The following is a 26,908-nucleotide window of genomic DNA, read 5'->3' on the forward strand; positions in this document are numbered from 1 at the left end:
CTGAAAAAGACCCTAATGTTTTTAATGTAAGGGATTGTGTCATTCCTCTAAACCCTTTCCATTCTGTGACTGTTACTTCTCTCTCCCTGAATATGCCCAGCTAGTCTTGTGAGTCTCTATTGCAAGCTCCCCTTTCAAAACTATGGAATTCTGTATAATTTTTTCCTTGCAAAAATAGTTGAACAAAATAATGGAGCAATGGGAGAATTCCCGTGGATCCAGATAGCCACCCTCAGCACTCCACACAGCTAATCTAGGTGGCTAGCAACTCCTTTCCTTTGAGGAGATGATGCATGTAGTTTTCCACTTTTGTCAATATTTGCACAGTAGAGGATGATAGTTGAAATAGATGGTCTGAATCTTTGTATAAAAGCAGAGAGATAATTCATTCTTTGATACAATCCCAAGGGTCTTGATAAGGGCACACCAGCAGGCCATAAAAGTTGGTAACTCTTTAAAACTGAAAATCCTTTTAATGTATGTATTTTTAATTATTCTCAAAAAATTGTGAACTGTATATTTTAACCAATTCTTAATATAGCATATGATGAGGATTGGTTTCTAGACATGGTTCACTGGCAAATCCAAAAAGAAAAAAAATTTTAAATAGAAAATGAGAGTAAATACAATGATTGCAATGTGTGCTTTCAGTTTCTGAACTCTGATGGCAGACTGGCAGTGTGAGCTACTTCTTTCTACTGTGAAAGATTAAAAAATAGCTTCTTATACTGAAGGAATACTTCCCATGAAAAATTAAGGAAAAATGAATTTGAGATTGGGAATGGGATAAAATTTGACTTACAAATATGAATAGACCTTCCAAGATGAAGGGCTTCTCAAACAGGAAAGGAACCAATAGAACTCGGCAAAAACTTTTGTCCAAAACTTTTTTGGGGGTGGGATTCATATGAAAAATCTTCCACTTTAAGAAAAATTCAGGCTTTATAGTGTAGCACCAAATGAAGGTGTTGCTAATGCATTTCACTTTCTGAAGACAGAGAATAAGTGTTCAGAGGATAATTGTTCCTTTTTTTTCATCTTTCAAAAGGAACTTTTGGCACATTCTAGAATGAACCATGATTTAATAAATCATGAGAAGACTGAGAAAGATGAAGCTGGTAATTCATGTAATATAGGTCATTTATTATTTTTCAGTCTAAGATACAAAACCCAACCACAACATCAAAGTCTTGAAATAACAAAAAAAAGTTTTTTGTAGTTGAATTGCTGCTCCTACAAAGTGTGAAATAACTCATAATTTCTCTATAAACGGTCGCTAAAATTATTCGTATTTTTACCAGCAGTTATAAAGCACTCATCACCATATTGTCTATGCACTTAAGTTATTTAGATTAAAAGCAAAAACATTTCCCATGTACCAATTAACAAATTTTCCCCCAATGCATCATCCCTTCCCAAAGTGCCTCACCTGTCTCCTTTCAAACTATACCTCATCTATAAATAGCATAGCCAACTGTTGTTCTCAGCTGACAGTGTTGGGTAACTGCTTCTTCTCTTTGCCAGTGGCCTGCTGTGGGGTTCTGTAGGTTTCCATTTAATAATAAAGTCCATCAGCAAACCTCACACCAGAATCCCAACTTCACCCTTTTCCCAAACCCCCTGAGGACTAAGGAAAAAGATGAACCTTGCAGCATGTTCTGAAGGTTAACATACTCGGTTAACAAAACCCCTCTTGTTTAATGAATATATGAGGGTACTGGAAGGATTAAGTAAAGAGACATTGGTTGAAATGTTTTTAACATGCCAAAACTCATCATACCTTTTAGCTGATTCAGCTGAAGAAGTCCATGTATTACTCAGTGTTTGGGGAAGACTAGGGTGTAGCAGAAAGCAAGCTGGGTGAAATGCCAATCCAGACATGACAGAGGTGATGCTGTTTAGTTGAGAGAAACATCTAGAAGATGTGGCAGGAGAAATATCAGCCCCTTTGACTGAACGGGTATGTCAACCAGTTGTGAATATCAGCCCCTTTGACTAGGACAAGGGTTCTCAAACTGGGAGTCGGGACCACTCTACGGGTCGCAAGGTTATTATGGAAGGCTTGCGAGCTGCCAGCCTCTGCGCATGCCGTGTCTCTGGCTGTCCACTCCATGCATGGCTGATAGCCAGAGCCCCTCAGAGCTGGGTGGCTGGAGAGCAGCAGCTGTTGACCATGTGCTCTGAATGCAGCACCGGCCCCAGCAGCAGCGTAGAAGTAAGGGTGGCCTGGTTAAAAATTAGGATGTGTGGTGGGGGGGGGTTGGAATACTATGGGGGGGTTGATCACTTTCTTGGGGGTCATCACAGCCTGAAATATTTTCAGAGGGGGTCCCAGCAAAAAAAATTTGAGAACCCCTGGACTAGGATGTGTGTCAATCTAGAGATGTGATTAGACGCCAAACTGCTATTAGAAGATCAGGTAACAGCCTCAGCTAGGATGGCTTTTTCAGCTTTTCACAGCCAGAAAACTACACCTATTTCTTTTGGATTCAGACCTGAGAACAGTCATCTGTGCATTTGTTATTTCAAGATTAGACTACTAATGAGGGCTTCTTCTTATGTCTATCCAGGAACAGCAGCTGGTGAAGAATCTGGTGGCCCACTTGTTCAATAGTGTGTCAGTTTGTAAGCATATTGAAGCCACGTGCTCTTTTCTGCACTGGCCTCCTACTTGGGGTCCAGGTTGATCTTAGAGTTTTATTTTTGTTTTACCTATAAAGCCCTAAATAACCTTCTTATCTAAAAGACCATCTTTCTCCTTACTGCCACATTGCAGTTAGTAGATGCACTGTGCTAAAGGTCCACTGGTGCAAAAGAGAAGGGGCTGCTGGAGGGAATTACCATATGGCCCCTCACCTTTGGAGCTCTTATTCCTTCCCCTTGGTCCATAACAACCTGAGTAGCTTAACCTTCAGAACATGAAAGGTTCATCTTTTTTCCTTAGTCCTCAGGTGGGTTAGAAAGGGTGAAGTTGGGATTCTGGTGGGGGGTTTACTGATGAGAGTTATTATTAAATTTAGTTTATAGTTATGTTGCTGCCAGAGTGCTTTTGGTAGGTCAGTTGATGACTCCCTTATGTATGAATTGTACTTTTAAGAGTTTGTCAAGGGTGCCCAGAATCTGTGATGGGCATTTTTGTATGTATTTAATACTAATCTCAATAAATAAAATTCTCATCTCTGATTCTCATGGCATATTTTAACTGTGATGAACTGCTCTATGTACATTCATAGATCTTCCACTGATGTCCAGAAAAGTTCTCGACATCAGGGTAAGCAGAATATTAGAGTCCACATCTGTATTTGGTGCATGCATTTCATATTTCTTAATGAACATAAATATTACATTACTTATTCTCAGGCTAAAAAAAACCCCTTCATGTACCGGGAGGTAAAATTAAACAAATCTATCAGTTATTTCAACCAAAATGTCTTTTAGAATTTTATTGATTTCTCAAGAAATTCAGGTCTAAAATACTAACCCAGGTTATTGGTCTGAATATAGAGGTAAATGGGTGAAATTTAATGGAGGTCACACTAGGTGATCCAGACGGCCTCATGTTCCCTTCTGGCCATGAATTCTATGAAACTATAAAGCAACTTTAACCTGAAAATATCAAGTAAAGCTTAACTTTACAATAAAATCCCTAAACAATTAAAATTATGCAAATACAAAGCTATGTTTACACAAGCAATCTTAACTCTGCCCTTGTGACATCATTAACTTTTCATTTTCCAGTTTAAACTTACATTTGGAGAAGACTATCTGGTTGTACAATTGGGGGAGAAGTATTAAAAAGTATAAAAAATATAAACCACAGAGCTTCAATTTTATAACTAGTTTCCTATTCATAAGTCTTCAGTATTAAAAAGATACTCTGTCACCAAGGGAAAATTTGTTCTTTCTGTAAAGGTATATCATGATATATATGGTGTATATATATCATGATCTTTGCCAAGGAGATTTGTGGATATACTCCAATTCTGTGTCTCATGACTCGTACATGGAGTCTTTGGGACCAGCAGGAATCACTGCCCTCAGTATGTTGTTTGGCCATTCACAAATTGTTAAAATACATCTTTTTCGTGGGCTGTAATGAAGGCTGGCATCTTTGCAACCACTGTGATTTGAGAATAAGGTATTCAACAGAGCTGGTCAGGAATTTTCTGGTACAATCTTTTTTTTCACTGGGAAATGCTGGGTTATCAAAACAAAAGTGTTGATGGGAAAGAGCTGGTTTTGATCAATTTCCCATTTCAGGGTTTGGGAGGTTTTTTTGTTTGTTTGTTTGTTTGGCTTTTTTTTTAAAGAAAATTTCAAAATTGTTGAAACATACTGTTCTGAAATTTTCTAAATGAAAAGTTCTGTTTGTAGCAATTTTTCATATTGAAATTTTAATGAATTATTGTTTATGGTCATTAGGTAGGTTACCTTGTGTAATGGCTGGACTAGGTTGTCAATGGAGTTTATGATTGTTAAGGATGGCAGTGCTAAAGGAAAAAGTTAAGTTGTTTAGCTGACCTTACCTGGCTATCTGCATACTATTAAATGTGTTATTTAGTTCTCCAAAATGAAATCATACCTTGGAATTTCCAGGCTAACCCTTGAATATATTCATAAAATAGCTTTCTCTTCGAGATATTTTTGATTGAGAAAGTAATAGATTATTTCTCTAAAGCAACTAACAAAGTTTGTCCCTTGGAATTTCCTTAGGTTTCTAATAAAGTTGAAGCATTGCCCAGTAGCAACAGCCACTTTTCAGGCTATGTAGAAAGTATATCTGACTTTGCAATACATGCATTGGATTGACCATTTTTATTCAGACAACATCCACAAGTGACTTTGCTCCCTCCCATTCTCGACCCCTTATCCCCAATGTGACTTTCTCTTTCAGTTCTTCCTAGTCTGGACAGATCTGCTTTGTTTACCCTCTCAATCTGATTTTTGCCTGTCATTTCTTTCATCATGGCTGTACTCATCTTGGTCATGCCAATTTCATATAACATGTATTGGGCCACACACACTTTGCAAAGTGAGCATTGTCATAGGTGATGTGTATTTATGCAGCATGCATTGGATTGCTGTGTATTTATAATGCATACTTTTGACTGCTTCATGAGCATAACACAAGCAGACTTTACTATACATGGGAAAAGTGCTCTAGCCAATATTTTCACATGTTAACATTATAGATCATGCAAAAAGAATGCAAGTTAATAATATGACTTCAAAATGTATTACTCATATTCAGTATTCAAGTTTACTATGAAATGTCCTGATATATTTAACAAAAATATCAAGTACAAAAAAGAAGCACATTTCTTACAAGTGCTAAAATGAAAGTTGTTGATTTTAAGATGTTTTGTCCTACATGGGCGATTGGGGGAATGTGAAGAGATCAAACCAGCATTTTTAGCCAATCCATGCTTGTATTCATGCATCTCTCCTGACTGGAGCTTTCCCCTTTGGTGCCATTAGCATTTTCATTTCGAAAAATGACAGTCTGCAGTGGAAGCAGTAAAAATGTTCAACCTGTGGTTTAAATTATTGATTTTTTTGAATATTGAAGCTGTATTTCAAATGGATTGTGTAAGAGTTACTCTGGTCGGGGGGTTTCAGAGGTAATTTGATATACAAATGCCTGTGTATTTCAAAGACATTTCAGTCTTTTGAGTTTCTTCAGATGATCAGATAAAATATTTTATTGTCTTCAGAATCACACAGGCAATAGATAAAAGTGATGCTGGAGATTAGCACATAGACTAGCATATAAAACTCCTGGTGATTTATTATGTGTATTCAGTGTCCAATCAACTGACAAAAAATAGCTCATTTATTTTTAATGTGGTAACTTATCTTCACTTAAAAAAGAAAGCAGATCTTGATATTCAAGTATTGATGATTTAGAATAGAAAAATGCTCTGTTACCCATATAGTTGGTTAAATATTCAAAGTGATATCTAATGAAGAGAAGGTGAGTTTATGGCATAGACTGTGGTGTATTATTTTTCTTAAAAATGGAGATTTGCATATATGTTCACAAACAATTTGTATTATATTAACATGGAGTAGAATGGCTGCAGAGAGATAAAAAAGTCCTTTTCCAAGTGTCACACCACCATCAGCACTCACATTTGTATCAGAAATATTTTGACAAGGAGCAAGATTACTGATAGTAGTATGTGTACTGTGAAGGTAGTTTGCTATTCTCAGCATGCTTCTACTTGTGGGGAAAAAACTACTTTTAAAAATTGCATTACCTCACAAGGGGTCTGGTCATGCAATCATTCTGTGTGTGAAATGCATATGGAAGTTAAAGGGAGTTTTGAATATGGATTGATTGCAGGATGGGGCCCAATTAGGTACATGTTGCATTGTCTTTGTGATAAAAATTATCACAAAGTAGCAGGATGACACACATTTAAAATACAAAGTATTTTTTCTCTTCAAAGGTGGCAGTGGGTTCTATAAGTGCAGCAAAGAAAGTGGTTATTATATTAAAGGAGTTTCCAAACAAGTTCTGAAATTAGGAATATCATTTTCAGCATATATGTAATTTAAATACACGAAGACGATTCACAGAAAGATGTGACCTAAAGCTGCCCATTTAAGAACTGATTGGCTTACAGACCCAGTGATAACTCCAGAGGCTCCATTATTGCTGACTAAAGAATTTGCCAAGTGTTGTTTTGGGGAAAAATATACTTCACCATGTCGATAACAGTCTACAAAAGTCATTTTTTGTTTAAACTTAAACTGACTCAAAAGGCAGTGTAAGCCCTCCTCTGGATCAGGGAAATATGTCTATGGGAGGTGGAGTTGGCCACATCCTGCAGTTAAGTTGATTGCTTCAAAAAGGAGAAGAATGCAGCCTTATCTGTGTGCTGTTGACCACAATAAATGTAGATGGGGCAGGAGCCCAAGCCAGCAGACCAAGTTTGCTGAGTCGCACTTTTACCAGCCAGGGTTATATCTGCTTCCTTGACCAGTGCTCTGTGAAGAGCTATGCTTGGAATCCAGCTCTCCTGCCATGTTGAGGGAAGAGGTTCCCTATACCCTGTTCTAACATGCCATGCACTGAGGATCAAATTTTGTCTTTACTGTTTTAGAAATCATGGTGACAATAGAGTCTTAGAATAATTCAATATTCAGTAAACATATATAGGTAGATATTTTAAGAGTGCATAAGAGTAAAAGACATGTTTTGCATGTATAGCTCTTATCTAAGCTTTTAAAATGAGACTCATGGAATATAAGCCATATGTGCAGTAAAGCAATTAACGAAATGTTCACTAAAATTATAACAATACATGGAAAACCCTAACAAGAGTACATTCCAAATATTTCTTTATAAAGAACTTAATTTTGAGCTGGCCATCTTTTTAACCAAATACATAATGGTCCAGATTCCTGGACCAGCCCTTTCTGCTGGACTGACAACAAAAGAGCTGTAAACCTGGCTGATCTGGAGATTCTATAGGCCTGGGGTTAGTGAAATCCTGGCCATATTAAAATCAATGAGAATTTTCCATTGACTACAATGGAGCCAGGATTTCCCCTGGGCAATTCTCTGCGGATGTGGCTGCTTCCTGCATGACTGGTATATGGGAGCGAATTGGGGGTGTGGCCTCAGTGGCCCTTGATGGGTTACCAGCAGCTCAGGGCAACAGCCAGTTAGTATAGTCTACAGAAGTCTTAAGGATAGCCTAAACTACACTGGGGGCTGAGCTAAGAGAAAACTAGACACAGGATAAGAGAACTCCAGCATCTCCTTTCGGACCATTAGATATTATATGTGCATATTAGATGAAACTGAGAATCTGGGTGGGCGTTTTGCATGGAAATTCCTGTGTATATAAATTCCAGTATTTTTCAAAACTTATGTATATAGATTCCCATCTTATACTTACATTAAAAAATGTGCAAACAAGGTTAACTTATGTATTAATAGTCAAATCTGGACACCCAGTTTCAGCCCAACAGGTAGGACATCTCTGCATTGAGACTGAGAAAAGAAATCCTGCTCCCTGCAGAGCTCTCCTTGGTCCTAAAGTTTCTTAGGCACAGGGACAGAGGAGCAGAGCTGGCTATCCAGGTGCTGCCACCCTTCCCTGGTGAACCGCATCCACGCCCAGCCCATCTTCCACAGAGCTAGACTCTAAGCATTACACATACTGTGCAGCCACCACACACCCTGCCCAGCTTTATGCAGCAGAGCTGCACTAGTTCCACTGCCTTATGGGCCTCTGGCCATAAAGGTGAGGGTTGAATTTGCCCCCATAATCCTGTTTTCAAGATGATGAGTGATTAAGAGCCCCTGGTACGGTTATTAGGAGAACAACGATTACAGTTAGAACATTCATTTATTTCAAAGTGTGTGAAATATGATTTAAAAGCTTTTACAAATTGCTTCATAGAAAAATAACTACAAAGGGTCTTTATCTTTCACTCGCAAATGTTCATAATTTTCTCTCTTCTGATAACTAATTATTGATTTATCATGTTAGATTAGATCTACTGTGATTGTTATATCAACTGCTTTAATTTTTACATCATTATTAAAACGAAACAAAATAAAGACAGGCCATTTTGTGGACAGTACTGTTTTTTTGTGTGTGCATGTTGCGCTAACCAATACATAAGGGAAAACATTGGTTTATTTAATGGATTTTTAAGTAGATGAGGCCTCTAGCCAAGATCAAAAAAATCCTCTGTAACAGTAAGTATTGAATTAAAATGGTTTGACTCTCTTACAGAATGTAGACATGCTGGATTAGGATCAAGAATCAAATTAGGTGGGATTGACATTTGCATAGTTTATATTTTCCACAATTATGTTAAATATGTAGCCCTGTATGTAATCAGATTCAAAGAACAGTACTGATAAATGGCCCAATCTTGCAGTCCTTTCCCAGGCAAAACTCTCTTTGGCTTCAGTAGGAATTTTGCCTTACTAAGGACAGAAGAAAGGTACTTAAAACACACAAAGATAATTGAAAAACTTGTGATATCAAATTGGAAGTTTAGTGACTAGGACTTTATTATGGGAACATGGAAAAAAATATTTCCTCTGCTACAGCAGCCCTCCTACCTTCCCAAAAGTCAGATCAAGACCTCATTATCTGTAACTGGATCTGGTTTAACATGTAGTGAGCTACATTGGCATGTGCTTAAATTTTCAATTTAAGTACATTCCCAAACTGAATTTATATCTTTTACTCATGTTTCTCACCCTAAATATGTAATAATACTAATCTATGATTATAGACTGTAAACATTCTTAATCCTTAGTGGGAAGAGAAAATGCTGCAGGTATCTATAAAACATTCCTTGATATTTGCAAATCATCCCCAGCAGAAAAATTAAATAAATGTATGCTCCAGAAGATAATGATGATTAGCTGTTTAATTGCTTAATCCATCAATAAAAATATTTTGGATTATTCACATATTTAAAGATAATAATTGGTCATGTTTTAGAGTGTATGTAAATCCCCAACATTGATTCTTTATGTGCTATGATTTTAACAAAATTTTAAATAGGGTTGTGGTTTTTTCAAGATTTTTAATTTAGATTTTAGACTTTTGCTTCTTGCTTTGCTTCTCTTAACCCTTCTCCCCTGGAGTAATGTAATGGAGTTGATTTACCAATAGAAATCTGGAGGAAAATATTTTAGTGATGGATCACAATTTACTAATGGGGTTTTACAAAACAGCCTCTAGGAACAGCTATAAAAACATTGATTATATGGCTTTCCTAAGAGAACACAGTAATTAAAATTATGCCACAGATTGGATCAAGATGTGTTAATATTTAATTAGGCAATAAGTGAGCCTCATACAGGTGTCCAGAGTTGATGACAGGAGCTTTGCTAATACATGAAGTATTGTCTCTTACATAAATAGTTGCCCCTTTTGGTTTTTTTAAGTATGAATTTTGATGTTTAATTCACTGATATTATAGCTCTTAGGCTTGATTTCCCCACCCCTAATTTCCACATCAATATGTTGACTGCTAAATTTTGGATATTATGTACATATCCTTTAAAGAAAACACATTTTTCTCATTGCTAATCAGTTACCATTCCAATTATTTACTTGTCAGAATTACAGAGCTAGCTCGTTCTCTGTCCCTTGGCTAGCCTATCAAGTTAGGCCTCTTGTCTTTAACTGTCTCCGGGTGGAACCTCATGACTCTCCTACTCTTAGACCAGAATTGTACTCTGCTGTATGTGTAGCATTTGCTTATCACTCTTGTATCAGACTGGTTTTCAGATGCCTGTGTTTCATTCCTCCAGCAATCAAGGTCAGTGCTATACACCAGCAGCCTTGTTAAAACAAAGAGTTTACTGAGCAATTGGAATAGAATATTAGAGAAAAATTATTTTAAAACCACAAATATCCTGCACTCATAATGAGTCCTATCTAATTTTACTCAATTACAAGATAAGTTGGATAGGCTTTCCTTTTAAATTAAGGAAGGGTACAGAACCAGTTTACATTCTGAATGAGACAAGGTGGTTGAGGTAATATCTTTTATTGGACAAACTTCTGTTCATGAGAGAGATGAGGTTTTGAGCCACATAGAACTCTTCTTCAGGATTGACACAGCTATTACTGCACTGCATTATTCTGATTAGCAAGCCTATACTCTCCTGTGATGCCCTTGCCCTCCCCCTGGTCATCATGGCATATTCTGGTGTTCTTCCCCACTTGGTTGTGTGAGTTTCTTTATCCCCACTTGGTTATGTGAGTTTCTTTATCCAGTTGTACATCCTCAACGTTGTTCTGTGATCAGGTAAATATTGCCTTGCATCTATGCTGCCACACACTGCAGCGCTGTTTTGCAGTCAGTGCTCAGCATTCTGTTCAGACATCCCACGATGCATTTTCTTATGCTGGTCTGTACAGATTCTGGGATTTTGCATGCTGTGCATTGTGGGATTCTGAGGGGAAGGTGATGGAATTGTGGGATTTGGGGTCAAATGGAAAAATTCCCATGATTCCTCTTCATCCTTCTTGTGTCTGCAAGCCAGCACTGTTTTCAAAGCAAGTGCTGTCAGGCAGGCATCGTGAAGGTCTTTGGCTAATGCTGGGATTCCCATGGTGATAAATATAAACAGGATCCTGCAAGTGTGTTGACAGCTGTGCAATGAGTACAGAACCAGGGCTATGAGGGCACCATTTAAGGAGGGCTGACATTGAACAGACACATCTCGTAGCTCTTTTCCTAGAACAGCTCCATTCAGTGGAGAACTGCTTTTGGTATCTGACATCTAGAAGTGACTTGTGGGACAGGGTAGTGCAAGAGACCTGGGATGACCCGCAGTGGCAGCAGAACTTTGGGATGCCCAGAGTCTGGTTTTCTTTGACTCACTTTATCCATGCTGTATTTTTCCAGTCAGCAGGAATGTCCATCAGGATCTATTCAGGGGTATGCTCCCATGATGTCTGTTCCATTGTTGGGTGGTTAGACCCATTCAGTCTCAATGAGTTGTGATCACTGGTTTGGTGACAGTCTCCCCACTGTAGGGATGAGGATTGAAACTGACAGACCCCCTTGACCAGGACAAGCAGGTGAATAATTGACAGATGCACATGGGTTTAACTACAGGCTGCAAGTTTATTCAAGTTAATTTGGGGAGGGCCACTAGATGGTCTGCCCCAGTTCTCACGTATCTGGCATATAATTGCTTCCAGTGTTGGTTACAGGGCTTTTACCATAAACTACATTAACTCAGGATAGACCCTCTCTGGTCTTCTCCATGGACTCAGTTCCACTGTGAAATCTCGCCTCCCATTTTCCCTGCCTGAGGCAGCGTGGAGTGATAGAGGCCACAAGGCTGCGTAGGGGGAACCTCAGTCCACAAAGACTTCAAGCTTCTCCCTCCCCCATGATTGCAAGGCCCAACTGCGCAATTCCAGGTCTCATTTACCTCTGGGAGCTGACACTTTTATCCTTTTCCCCACACTGGATACCAGCCATAAGTTGTGACAAGTCAGAAATCATAATAAAACCTCAGATCCTATTGCTTCTAACCCAATTCTGCCAACAAAAGACTGTGGGGAGGGTGAAAAAACCCACCAGGATACATGCCAGTTTGGCCCAATGGGAAAAATTTCTTCCTGACCCTTTAAAGACAGGCAATCGGTCAGACCCACATCATCCTGTGTGGCACAACTCCTAATCTACAGTAGGGGAAGGGAAGGCAGCATTTGCAAAGTCCAGGCTTAGCTCAGATAGGCAAGGGGGAGGGGCACACACTAGCCAGTTAGTTGGCCCCACCCCGCCAATGGCAACGAAGAGAACTGAAGGTGTTGGGGGCTTGCCCTCCACCCTTCCACATATGTGTCTGGACTTCTCTCATTGGCAGTCAAAAGTCATTCCCGCTAAAGGCAGTAAGCAGTGTTTTAGAATGCAAGTACAGAAATCACATTTTGGGATACAAATCAAAATATGCAATTAATATCAATATTTACAGTTCTATTTAATCACATTCCACCAGCACACTAAAGACTAACCCTGCAACCTATTTCTGTGCATCAAGATAATAGAATCCAATCTCATATTGATGTCCCCATTTGAGCATCTGCTCAAGGTTATCATCATGAATTACTCACTTTTCTTCTATTGCTTGTCCATATTTTAGGTTATGTAATGAGGTACAGGAATGGAGTTTACTTTAATACAAGCTATACAGATAGATCTTTCATGGTAATACTAAAACCACAACTTGTAATTGATTAAGACTGAATTGTTACTCAGTTTCAAGACATTAGAAGAGTATAACAGTTACTGTTGGTATTATTGTAGCATTTAGATTTATTGTAAACACAATCTTATCAATCTGTTGATGACTGATTCACAGAGTTCTGTGTTTTCTATGGCTGATATTCGTGTCAGGAACAATTAGCTGGCTATCTTTGATTTTCAGTGAAATTGAATGCTGAATTTCAGTAGCAGCCAAAAATATCTAAACAATTAACTTTTCAGCTTTTTGTTAAGTAATATTTTGTGGATAATTGTTGATAATGGTTATGATAATGAGTTAAGAAATCATCCCAAGAAGTCAGAACAATTTATATTTCAATGAATTTCCAAAAGGTAAAAGATATAATAAATCCCTACACTTGGATCCTGCTTTGTTTGATGCACATCAAGGCTATATATCTCACAGGCTTTTTTTTTTCTTCTTTCTTTTTCTTTCTAAGTCTCTTTCTTTTTATGTATCTGATTTTTCTTTTCTGGTATTGTTTCTGGGTCATCTTTTTACAGACAACAGGGGAAGTAACTAGGGAGATGGAAGCACTGCCCAGAGCATGATCAGATGACATCTCCCACTGATAGTTACATTCAATATATGTGGAGTCTCAGGGGTACTGAGACTTCTCTGGAAGCAAGATCTGCCAGAAAATGTTGCCTCAAGCAATCAGCTCAAAGTGAGAATACACCAGACTAGTCTACACTAAAGCAGCTCATAAGTCCTGTTCAGAGTCAGCATGGGAAATCTTGAGGTTGAAGTCCTCAGAAGTTTCAGAAATAAGCAATGTTACCCCTACCCAGTCAAGGCTGCATTGTTCATTATCCACTTTTGCACAAAGCTCACTTAGCAGACCCAAACAGCAGCTTTGAAGCAGTTTCCAAGCTCTCATTTTTCAGAGTTGAGGAACCAAACCAAAGCTGCTGTACTGCTGAGGTCTCAACAGAAATCTCTCCGATTCTATATGCTCATTCAGAGCCTAAGGTGGACTCTTTCTCTTCACAAACAACTGGTCAAGGCAAGTGCATAAGTGCGCAAGTAGCTGTAATATCTGATCACATTGATACTTGAAACAGAATCCGAAAACATTTGCTCACTCACACTTCTCAGGTGTGCCCCTATATTAGAGGTCTATGTTCAGAGCAAATCTTGACAAATTATTGAACCCATTGAATTCAATCAATTGTAAATCTTTGTCCATATTGACTTGATGTTTGCCATGTGTGTCCATAGGTGAGAGCATGCTCCTGCAACTGAGATCACTTGAAACCCCATGCACCAGGGATTTATTGTACATGTTGGAGGCAACTGACTTTGTGACATGGCATAAATAGATATGGCACTGCTGATTGTATCCTCAGTCACCTTGTTCAGCATGGACTATCTTGTCATTTTGGCTGCATAGATATATTGTTTTAGCCTCATGATTCAGGAGCCATTTAGGAGATTTATATGTGTCTCTGGGTTTTTTTCTGATAAATTGTTGAGAGAGATCTTATTCCGCTTTGCTGGTCATACAATGGAATTTCCATCTTGCAGGAAATTCCTATATTTTGACGTTTGTTTTTGTCGTGAATCAGGACAAAAAAAGGGCAAGGTATTGGAACATTTTGAGGAAATAAAAATTTCCAAAAACTGCAATTAGGAAATGTTGAAATGAAATGTTTCATCATTTCCAAATCTAAATGTTTCATTTCAGTTTGTTGACATAAAGGTAAACAAAATGTTTCAAGTTAGGTCAGTGTTCATCTGTGTCCACCTGAACCACAACAGTGCTTCATGGGACTTGGGGACATGAAACACCTGAACTACATTCTCTTCTGTGGGCCAGGTTTCCTGGCCAAAATGTATTTTCTATGATGTGCTATAGTGCCATCATGAGTCATATTACTGTGGTGTGTCCTGGGAGATGCAGAATGCAGCCTATAGGAAAGAATGGGGCATTGCAGCATCTTGGTGAGCTTATCATTGAACCAATCTGAAACAAAGTGGAAAATCTTTTCTCATGGAAAATTTACATTTTGCAAAAACCACATTTTCCATTAAAAACATTTTGACAAACAGTTCACAACCAGCTCTATATTGAATGTTTCTGTTATTGTGTGTCGTATTATATGCCAGTTGCATTGGAATGATAGCATTACTTTTTATTTCATTGATCAATTGAAGATATTACTGGACCATCTTTGGAGACAATTCCAAAGATATTAGTCTACAAGTATTGGAATCCATTATAACAGGATTTACACTTGGAGTAAAGAATCAGTCTGTAAGTTTTGTTTTTAAAATCCAGAGAAATAGATTGTCAGTTAGCCATACACTTTCCTCGTAGAATTTGGGATGTTTTATTGTTGGTTGGTTTTTGTGTGTGTGTTCTTTTTACTAAAAAGAAAATGGTGATTTGAAAGAATTACTGACTATTATATTTCATCAGTGGGTTTGACCAATTGATTGTTGGTCATGTGGTTTATCAACTCAGAACTTGAAGCTATAGGAGTTCTGTCTATAGTGCAATGCAGAACTACACACGAGTGGGTGCTGTAAAGCAGTTATCATCGTTTAAGTTTAAGAATTATAGGTCCATTCCTCCTTTCTTCTGTGGGTGAAATTTTGGACTAAAATGCAGTTTAATAACAAGTTTCATCATATGTTATACCATGTAAAACTCCGTCACAGATTTTATAAAATATGTGGCTATGTAGAAGGACATTTTTCAAATGTGCTTTATTTTTTTGTTTTTGTTTTTTCTTTCTTTCCTTCTTTTTTCCCCCAACAGAAGAAACTGATATAAAGCAGTTTAGAGTTCAGAATTGCTTTGAAAGCATCTATTGTTCGAAAACTAATTTTAACCTTGTGATAGATTGCTTTTTCTATTCTGTTGAATGTGATATCTAGTAATTGTTTGTCAAGGCTAAGTGCTGTAGGACATAATACGTTTTAAAAATGATGTTTAGTAATTACACTACAAGCATCTTTATGTCCTAATGTCTAGAAGAATATAACTGAATAAGCGTATCAGACATAGGAGAGAGAAAATATTGTAAGTTGGTCTTTTAATTTTTAAATTTTGCTACTACTTAACTTACATTTTTAGTTTTCTTTAATTTTTTTCCTACGTCTTCTTGAGAGAATGTAATTTTGTGTGACAATGAAAAAAGAATCCTGTAGATTCAATTTAACTTTTTCTTTTAAATGTATCACTCAGCTAGAAACTAAAAAAAGTGCATGCACATTTTTCTTCTTCTAGATTTATTTTACTTTTATTGTTGATTTTAAAAAAAACACCTCACAATTTACCGCCATTTAAAAGACGTTTAGGTAATCAGATTGTATGGTTCTTCCTCTAATTAATGGGTGTAAGTTTCACAAGTATTGTTTGTTCAGTTTTGGTTTTATTGTTTATTTTTTAGCAAAGGCAATAGAGTAATTTTCTGCCACAGATCAAGGCAGCCAAGGATATGGATTTTTCTGGTTCTTGTATGATTTTCTTTTATTCTGAGCTTTCATTCTATGGAACACACATTCTTCACCACACATTTTAAAGGAGTTTGTTTTCTCAGTTACGGACCAGTAATTCCATTTTTTTAATCTCTTTTCTTTGACAGCTTTGATCCCCCCCCCCCCCCCCCCCCCCACACACACACACACATTGGCACACATCTGCATTATGCGAGGTGGTGTAATAACACAAAGGTTCTGCCCCAAAGAACGTGGGGAAACGAAGAACCAAGAAAAACAACCAAATACAACGAATTGTTTGTTTGGTAAACCACCCATTTAGCTTGTATTACATGTCCTCCTCTAGTGGCTTGCCCAGATAAGAGCCTACTGCTTCTGCCAGCTAAAGGGTTACTCCTTTAGTGGAAGTTCTCAGTTCAAGCATTTGTAATAGCCTGTGGAGATTAGTTGTTACATTTGCATACAAATTTGTTTGAGTTATGAATATAATTTAGATATCTCCTTAATTAAACATTATTTTTTATTAATTTGTTTAAAGACACATTAATGGCACACACCACTTCAATGCCTTAGAGCAACTGCAAAAAATGAAAAAAAAAAATTAAAAATTCTCTTATGGTCATGTTTGGTATTGATGCAGTTTATTCTACCCCATAGGCCTTTAAAGGATATGTTATAGCATATAAGTCCATTTCATAGATCTCTGTTTATTTAATGGGATGACATCCGCATGGGGAATCTTTTTTTAACATACAAAATAATAAATAATACAAACCAAGCACAGGTCGATGGAATTATATGATTCTCTTGTATCCTCACGAAGAGATACCAATTGCAGGTAGCCTTTGAATCCAGCACTACCCTGCTTGAACTCTGTCCAGTGCTAAGGAATGTGTTTGGAACTGTAATCCCAGAGCTGCTAAGAATTGTAGGCTACCATAGCAAGGCAAGCTGGGTAAGGGAGCCAAGGTATATAAACAGCTCTCTTCCCTCATAACAATAAGAAATTAGGAAGAAGCAAGAGTTGTTGACATTCTGTCAATTTAAGGGCCTTGGAAGGAGTCTGGAGGGAGCTAGATGGCTAGAGAAGAAACCCTTGGAAAGGGAAGTTGAAATCTATTATGAATCATATAAACGTAGGGCTGGAAGGGACCTTGAAAAAGTCATCTAGTCCATCCCCCCCTCGTGCTGACGCAGGATCAATTATACCTAGACCAACCCTGACAGGTGTTGGTCTAATCTGTTCTTAAAAGCCTATAAGGACTGGGATTCCACAATCTCCCTTGGTAAACTATTTCAGTACTAAACTATACTTACAATTAGAAAAAAATTCTTAATATCTAATCTAAATCTCCCTTGCTGCAAATTAAGCCCATCACTTTTTCCCCTATCTTCAGTCAGCATGGAGAACAATTGATCACCATCCTCTTTATAAAAGCTCTTAACATATTTGAATACTTGTTATCAGGTTCCCCTCAGTCTTCTTTTCTAGAAACAAAACAATCCCGTTTTTTAGCCTTTCCTCATAGATCTGGTTTTCTAAACCTTTTATCATTTTGTTGCTGTCCTATGGACTCTCCATAGTTTGGGCCAAACTGCATTGGCTTCAACCCAAATCAGAGGCGTTTGAATGGAGATGAAATTGTCCCAGGAGAATATCTTAGTATAGTTCAAAACACTTTTCTTGTACTCTAATCTCGCCTGATTCTCTAATGATTCTGACCTTGTGCTATCTTAATCATTAGTTGCTGGTTGAGATTTCCTGTTATCTAAAAATTACAGTAGACATTGAAATGGTATGCTAAGCAAATAACAATGATAGGCACTTTTTTGGGAGCGAAGTTAGATGTCCACAGAATAAATATTGAAATGTTTATATCTTTTTCCTGGTTAAATCTTCAAGGAATAATGACACATGGCAGAAAATTTTCCAAATATAGGATAACTAGACTTCTCACTTTTACCATAATCATTCCTCTTTCCAGCAAGATCAATGCTTCAGCACTTTTTCTCCAAATTCCTAATACATCATTCCCTCCTGCCCGCTTCTGGGCTGCAGCCTCCCACACTACTTATTGATTTGGAAAGCTTGATCTTTCTTATCAGAGAGATATCTTGGTTAAATGAAGACAAACAAGATACATATGTCCTCTACATATGTTGATAAAGTAAAGTTTTGGATTTTTTTAAATGGTAATTCAACTGAATGCTGCTCGGAACAGCTTAGTGGGGTGCTCTGCGGGACATACAAACACTGCTCATACTGAATTCAGACATTCAGATTATTTAGAGACACTCAAATTTATGATGTTCTGTCAAGTTAGAAAATGTGAAAAATGCCTAAGCAAATTAACTCTCTTCCATGGCAAACTTGAGGCGGAGAGGAGAAGGGAGTCATGCCCCCGGGCGCCAGCCTGGGGGGGTGCCAAACAGGCCCTCGGAGGAGGAACCGCCACCCTCCACCCACCGGTGTTGGAGGTGGCCGGGCAGCTGGGCTTTAACATCCCCGGCAGCCGCTCCGTCCCCAGCTCAGGCCTGCCAGCAGCCGAGGGCTCCCGCTGTGGGGGAAGCAAGTGTCCTCCCGGCCCCTCTACCCCTGCACTGGGCGCAAGGAGGGAGCTGCAGGGACCCTGGATGCGCAGGAGCCAGGCAGCCAAAGGTGGGGTTCCGGAGCAGAACCTGTCATGTCACGCCCCGCCCCCCTGCCATCAGGTGGCCCGAGAACATCTGCCCCTGTTACTCCCGCTCCCTGCCGCTCCCACAACAGGGGAGGGCGTGGTGAAAAGTGGGGAACGGGTCCGTAGACCCTTCCCCCCCGCATGGTGCTGCCGTTGCTGCCGCCAACAGGTGGGAGCACAAATGTAAGTGTTGGCCCCTGAGCACCGGCATCTGCCAGAGACCCATGGTACACAACTGACTCTCTTTTGAAAACACCTATCAAGCAGACATCAATAGACATTTTTAATTTTTATTTATTTATTTATAATAGCACTGAAGATCCCTAGTCATGGACCAGGGCCCCTTGCACAACACAAATACAGAACAACCACCACCAGAAAAGACCTGCCCTGCTCCAAAGAATTTACAGTCTAAGTATTAGATAAGAGACATCAGATACACACAGATGGGGGCGTACAAGGAAAGAATGAGACAACATTGCTTGGCATGATGGTTTGTGGTCTCAGTACTCCAGCAGCTTAACTGTTGTCAAGTTTTGTGTCAGCAAAGGAGAGTTTTGAGAAGATTTTGAAGGTGGATCATGAGGTAGTTTTGCAGATGTTTTTTGGGAGCACTTCATCAGCATGAGGGGTAGCATAGGAGAAAGCACAAAGGTGTTTGTTTGAAAATTTAACAAGTGGGCAATGAAGGCTGACATGAAAAGACACATCAACATTTTGTTTCATTATGCACTTATTTGATTCTGCTTCAAATGAAGCATGAATGTTAGAGTTGTTTCAAGCTGTTTATCATTCAGTTATAACAAGGATCACTTTGACACTCCCAACCCATGCCATGGTCGAGGGTTCACTACTTACATCATGTCCCACTTTTAAAAGTGAATGAGTTTCAAGTTCTCCAAATATTTGGCAAAGAAATTTCTGTTTGCCATTGTTACCAAAATTGTCTTGTAACTGAAAGTCTGAAAATTATTTTTTCTAACTGCAAAAGTGTATAGTACTCCTTTTTCAAAGAGGGTCATTGTAACTAAGGCTGGTTTTATACCTTTTAAAAAACTATCCTATGCCATTGGAAAGATCAAGACTCTCCTGCTTTAAGCAAATGAAAGCAAGAGATCACAATGCATTTCATGTGATTTATTTTCCCATAGACATTATAGAACCTGGGGAAGAGGAATTCAGCATAATTTGCCTAAATTCCTCTAGATTTTCTGAGATGCTACTCCTGATATTTGAATAATAGAGGTGGTACTGTATTCAATTTAATATTCTGGGAATAGGAGGCCTGTTCTTTTCCACCACAATTGATTGTCTGTGCTAATTTTGCCTACAATTACATTGTGCTTAGATATTTTTACATACAGTAGTTTAACAAGATATTTATGTAGATTTATCCTCCTGTTCACAGTGAGGCCATTGTGGCTATCTTAGTTCCTGTCCTGACATTTAGTAAGTAGGAACCACAGTAACATTTTGAAACCTATCCACTTAGTGAACATAAAACTGTAGCTCCCTGGATGAAAGAAAGGTCAAATAAACTAACTTTTTAAAAGGTAGTAATATGATCGTTTGGTTAAATCTTTTTTTCTCTTACTGTGATGGGGCGGCTACCCTACACTAGCCTGGAAAGGGTTAATAAAGCCCTGGGATCTGCAGAGCTAATTCGCCAGACTAACCAGAAAGAGGCGCAAGAGCGGTGGGTGGCACCCCGTTATACTTACCAATGAAAAGAAACTCGCCAAGGTCACATCGTTCACCAAACACAATTTTACTTCATATTCTAAACTTGAGAAAAGCTTAGTTTTGAGCACTTAACTCCTTCTATTGGCTCGGGGGCCCAATGCTGCAATATACTGAATTCCTTCAACATCCCTCATAACCAGTGAGGGCTGTGACTTCTCAGCACCTTTCAGAAGCAACCTAGAGTGAGGAAATAATATATTATAGTACCTTTTTATAATGTGATTCAATGTATTTAGAAAAAACAAAATTCTTATCCAAGACCTTCATTTGTCTGTGAACATTTGTAATGCAAAACATCTGTTTTTCAGTGATGAATACATGCATAACAAGCTGAAATTAATTTATTTGTAAAAGTGTATGGTGAATTCTTACCTTTTTGTTTTCATATCCTGAATATATTTGTTTAATATTGGTTCCATTAAGCATTTTTAAAAATTGTTTTAGCTGTTTATTAACACTCTTTAGCTAAGATATTCTTTTACAAATAGTGCCTAAAAGCAAAGTATGTGGAGGCCAGTACCTTCTGCAAATTAATACAAAGGTATCAGAGGTCTGATTTAAACTTGTCAAATAAGCAAAATTCATAAAGAAGTTTTATTTCCAATATGTTTGCACAATATAACTACATGCACTGAAGAGGCATGAGATTAGGGTATGACGTTAGATACCTTTTGTGGGGGTCCCAGGTATTCTGTAGCTACAGAATTCACCCCCAACCAACTTCTTGCCACAAAATTTTACTCCAGCTTTTATTTAAAAAAAAAAAAAAAAAAAAAAAGTTTCTAGGACACATGGTTGTGAAGATAAAACTGTGAACTCCATAGATGAAGTGTTGTCTTTCTGAGTCCATAGACAGCCTAAAACAACAACTATGTAACGTAATTATACCTTGATAATACAAAAATCTAGAGCAATCAGTAACCAAAAATGTGGAACAATGTACAATAAGCTATTCATATAGTAAAATAAGACATGGGCTGATATACTGGTTGCATGATTTTTTAAATTTAATTCATTGATGTTTTCTTTGAAAACTTACAGGTTTTTTAAGTTTAATCAAGTTGTCTCAGAATTCATGGACCATTATATCCGAGTACTTCAGAATTCAGGGATTTGGCTGCAGAATGTTTGCTCCAGGGTAGGCTGGAGCATATGGACCTTGGACAAGACACTGGAACCAGCTCCATTTACTGTTTCCATTAAAAAAAAAAAGTTAATAAGTACAAATCGGAATCCCCAAACCTAGCACTGTGTCAAGGTTCCAGTATGCACCTGTGTTCACAAGCAGAAAGAGGGTGGGGGAAAATGTTAAGCGATGTTGGTGTTTTCACGTATGAAACACTGCTCTCCTTGGCAATATGATGAACTCCATTTAAGGAAATGTGTGGTCTTGCTGATGTCATTTCTGAGAGGTAAAGAGCCTCCCTTTTGTGTAGCCCTGTTGATTCTGTAGCTGAGAAATTCCTGCCACACAAACTGATCCTATTTGCAGCCAGTCTACTGTCTTTCTCTTGGCTTGTTTTAGCTTCTCCACCTAATGTGTCTTGTTGGAGTCCACTGAGGAAGATTGTTTTTCTAAGCCTGAAATCTGTAATGGTTTGCAAGATTTCCACTAGAAACAAGCAATTGTCGTGTGGACCATTGTATTTGCCTTTGTCACTCTGATTTCCCAGCCATGCTTTCCACTCACCCACAAGTTGCAATGAATTAACAACTCAACTAAGCATCTTGGTTAAGTACCAAGCACATTCCTACCTAACCCACTGTGACTTGAAGGTGCTGTAAGGCAGGCAAAAAATTCCCTGGTCCTCTGCCAATTGGCCCATGGGAGGAAAAAGTGATTTCCTGACATTCAAATAGGCAATTGGCTAGACCCACAGCCTATATCAGGCCACATTCCCCTTATTAGCTCAGGATTGGTAGAATGGAGCTGATGGAATGGAGCTGAAAGGGGCTCCAAATGCTCCTGCTCCAGGTTAAATCCTGAGAGCTAGGGAATGCTAGCCAATCCACACTCCTCCCTAACACCGCATTGGCCAATGGGTGACAGGGACTCCAAAAATGGGAAGGAGCTATTTTATGTCCCTCAATGAGTATCTCCTTCCCTTACTGCTGGGGCAGTCCCCTTTTCACCGCTGGCCTTATCAAGTTCTCCCACCCATTGAGGCAGGTGGCTGGCAAGTCTGTGTATGTGTAGCTTCCTGTGCTGAGATCAAGCACAGGCATTTGTGAAGTAATTTCATAGGAAGACAATGAAAAGTATTACTAATGCTCAAGGGATGGGGCAAGGGAGAGGAAAATATAATGCATACCAGCTCTAAACTACCATGATATCTCTGCATTAATCACAATATTTGCAGTCCTGTTTTTGTCTCACTCATGTTCAGGAGATTCAATGGACAATTCTTAGTGAAAGTGAAGCTGAGGTGTTAAGTGAAATACATCTTTGCAATATAAGCAAAAATACTATAATAGTTGGAAGACTGAATGGATTTTCTTCTGAGATTACAGGATGATTATAGGAATAGTAATAGATTAACTGGTGCAAACTACTTGGTATGATTTCTGTGCATGTGAATATACATATTTACCCAAAATATTTTAACATACATAGAGAGAGAGAGAGAGAAATGATTCAAATGTAAAAAAAAAAATGAAAATGAAAATTACAAGAAATTTACATACAATGTGAAGAAAAGTCCTTTTATCCTCTGCAACTCTAGCGTTTGGCAGATTCAGGAATAAATAATCTTTTGTGGCAAGGGTATGCCTTATCAAACATATGCAGATAAGCACTAATTAATGCTAATTAAGGTTTCCTGTCTATCTAGTTGGAAAAACGTCCAAATGTTATGAAATCCAGTTAGTATGCCTATTACCCTAATTGTTTTATAGGGGATGGTTCTTAATTAAAATATGTAAATTGACCTTAATTGCTATGTACTAATGGGGGTTCATGTTATCTCACTAAAAGTGACAAGATGGTGAGGAGGGGTACTTAAATAATTCTGATAACTCCTTAACCAATTGACCTTTATTCAAAATTATTTTTAATTAAAAATTGGCAAAAGAAACATTTTTCCATCTATATTTCTCTTTAATTTTAAATAATGTCAGAATATTACAGATCTTTGTTAATACAGATATAATGCAGTTGTGAATTGTAGCTTAATTATTTCTAACAAACAAGTTAATTTTTATTTGTTTACGTTCATTATGAAATGGTGTGATAATCTTATATTAATCTGATGAAAAAAAAATGATGTTTTACAACATTGGATTTGAATTTGTAGCTACTCTTTGTTTGTCTGTCTGTCTGTCTGTCTTTCCCCATCATTAGGATGTTGAAGTCTGATGTACTGGTACTGCTAATACCCAGGGATTTCTTCAAATGCCTGGATCACTTTTTCTCACATAGACCCTCTTTGACTTCAATGGAGCATGAGATTCAGGATTTGCCTTCAATGGGATGCAGGGCTCTGCCCATGCAAATGCAGTTGCAGGATTGGGGCCTACATGAAAGTTTTCCTGTACAGTCAGAAGTAGCTCCTACTTTAAAACCAAAACATATTGTTTAAATGATCCTTTGGATTTTCTCATATCTGTTAAATAGCTTATAGTGGTGAGTTAGCACTCAAAGAGCAAAATATATACTTCCAGTCTAAACTGAGGAAAAACAACAATAGAGAACATAAATAAAGTTGTCCTGATTGAGAGCTCAGTGAGTGTGTTTCCTCTTTCACAGGCTGCGGTAACTCTGAGAACAAAATGGCTTTTGAACTTGCGACACAGAGAGAAATTTAAAGATGTAGGACATAAAAAACAAAAGGCATTCCAGTCTCATATCTGCAATACCACAGTGATCTGGCATAAATATAATGAATGTAAATTCTCTTCAAACCAGTGGTTCCCAATCTTTTTGTCTTGAGGACCACAAATATGATTTTTACAGCCCTGAGGGGCCACCAGTCTCTGCCAGCAGGTCCCCTCCGCCCACTGCAGCCAGAGGGAAGGAGTTCAGCAAGGAGGATCTCCTGTCCCCCAGGCTACAGCAGGAAAACTATGCGCTCCACTGGGTCCCTAGGCAGCAGCTCCCTTCTGCAGCCAGGGGGATGGGAGATTAGTGCTCCCCTCCCTCTGGATCCAGCAGGGACCCAACATCTAGGGACCCAGGCAGAGCGCTTTGCTCTCTGCTGGACTCGGGGGAGGGGAGCACTGATCTCCCATCCTTCTGGTTGCAGCAGGGGAACTGTGCACTCCACCTGGGTCCTAGGCAGCGGTTCCCTTCTGCAGCCAGGGGGACAGGAGATCAGTGCTCCCCTTCCTCTGGCACCAGCAGGGACCCAGCATCTAAGGACCCAGGCAAAGCACTTTGCTGTGCTCCCTGCTAAAGCCCGGGGGGATGGAAGCGCTGATCTCCCGCTGCAGCAAGGAGTCTGCACCAGCTGCAGCAGCTCTTTTCTGCAGCCAGTGGGAAGGGAGCCGCAGGCCTCTCTGAAAGACCCCGCGGGCCACAGGTTGGGAACCACTGCTTCAAACCCATACTGTGTATTGGGGGAATTCATTAGCTCACAAAAGACCTGTGCAAGCCCCACTGCATACCACGGTGGCTACCCCTCCTGAATGCTGCAGAGGGGAACATAGCTGGAGTACAGAGGGGCTTTTGTGAGCAGTCTAGAGGCAAGGCCATTGGATCCATAATTGCAGAGCTGCAACAACCCCATACACCCAGATAAGGGATGCAGAAAATTACCAGTCACTATTGCAATCTGTACGCTAGAATAGTGTTTCCAAGCTGCTCCTGTCTTTGAGGAATGGATTCCATTCTCACTCCCAACAATAGAGCCTAATTAGTCAGTTTCATCCTTAGGACCAGATTCTTCAATTTTGTGCACATGGATAATTCACAGATAAAAGGGACAACTGTCTAATACAGAGGAAACCGTGAAACTGACTGTGTAACTCACTGATGAATGCATGTAACAACTCATGTCTTCTGTGATCAGCATGGGGGGGGGAGACCTGCAACTTACCAGTGGATTACATATCCACAAAGTGCTCTGGAATGCACAAAGCAATCAAACTGGAAAAGCAACAACTTTTTTTTACTCCAGTCTCTAATCTTAGATGTTACTTGCAACAAAAGTACATATAACATTTTGGATGGAAATGTTTTAAATGTGTGTTTTAAGTGGATGGTTTCCCTTTCATTAACACATTGTAGCATATATACTATATACAGGCTCACTAGGAATGTGGTTTTTTTTTTTTTTACTTTTTAAAGTTAATCTGAAAGCTTTTTTACTGTGTTTTAACAGGACATTGTAACCAATGTTTCTCCAAGAATTATACGTGGAATTACTTCAGGCCCCATGTATGGCCCGGGTCAAGGCTCTTTCCTAAATATCGAACTTATCAGTGAGAAAACTGCAGAATATTGGTGTAAAAGTATTACTGAACTGAAGGCTGACTTTCCCAACCAGGTGAGTACAGCTCAAATATTGGAATACTGTATGTTTATGAAAAACGTCCAGTTTGTGGATTCATAAATATTCATGTATGTAATATATTTTATTAAAGAATCTCCCAATAGCTTTGCTGATGTAAAAACAGATTACAAAAAACAAAATAAAAAGTCAAAAAATACCTAAGAGCTCAGCAAAACAATCTCCACAATAGCAAACTTGGCTAAAAGGATGCTACACAGACACAACACAAACATATGAAAAAAGAGAAGCATTAATACTTGTTTTGTTGGACTGATTTTGCACTCGTGTGAGTGATGGTGTGGGGAGTCTGTGCACTAAAGTGTCTCCAACACCAACCCTGCCCAGAGTGCCATTTTGGGGGACATACAAGGAGAGTTCCAGTAGCCCCAATGCCCCGTGAAGCTGGCATGGATGGGGTGCAGCCCTCTATTCTAGGCTATTAGAATAGTATTTGTGAGAAGGCTGCGCATCAGCTAAGCATCCTGTGCTAGGTTCACAGTGAAAATGACCTCCCCACGCAATCTGCCCCCCAACTTTACAGAGCCTGAAAAATCAAGATTTATGTAGACGGAATGGATTTCTCCCTTCACAAGCATTTAGCTCAGTCTGATTCTGCTCAGTCTTCTGTGTACTTCTAATTCACATTTAACATAGTTAGAGGATTAAAACAATTAACAGAGTGACTCCCATACTAACAGTACTTCATCTTATTTTTATTGTCATTCACTCATCACTTGATACAAGTCCTTATAAGTATGCACTCCAGTCAAGAATTAGTT

General features: G+C 38.7%; 1 protein-coding gene across 8 annotated transcripts in view; it reads left to right on the forward strand.

Annotated features, from left to right (window-relative positions):
* The window catches only part of DPYD (dihydropyrimidine dehydrogenase), a 490,220-nt gene that overhangs the window by 286,626 nt on the left and 176,686 nt on the right, over window positions 1-26,908 (forward strand). For all 8 annotated transcript variants that reach the window (XM_067538400.1, XM_067538402.1, XM_067538403.1 and 5 more), the window contains one exon: window positions 25,959-26,123. In XM_067538400.1, coding sequence (XP_067394501.1) covers window positions 25,959-26,123 — 165 coding nt within the window. The remainder of the gene's footprint in view (window positions 1-25,958; window positions 26,124-26,908) is intronic.

This window comes from Emydura macquarii, unplaced genomic scaffold (assembly GCF_026122565.2).
Source record: "Emydura macquarii macquarii isolate MOO-44397 ecotype Brisbane River unplaced genomic scaffold, CSIRO-AGI_Emac_v2 contig_480, whole genome shotgun sequence".
Classification (NCBI taxonomy): Eukaryota; Metazoa; Chordata; order Testudines; family Chelidae; genus Emydura; species Emydura macquarii.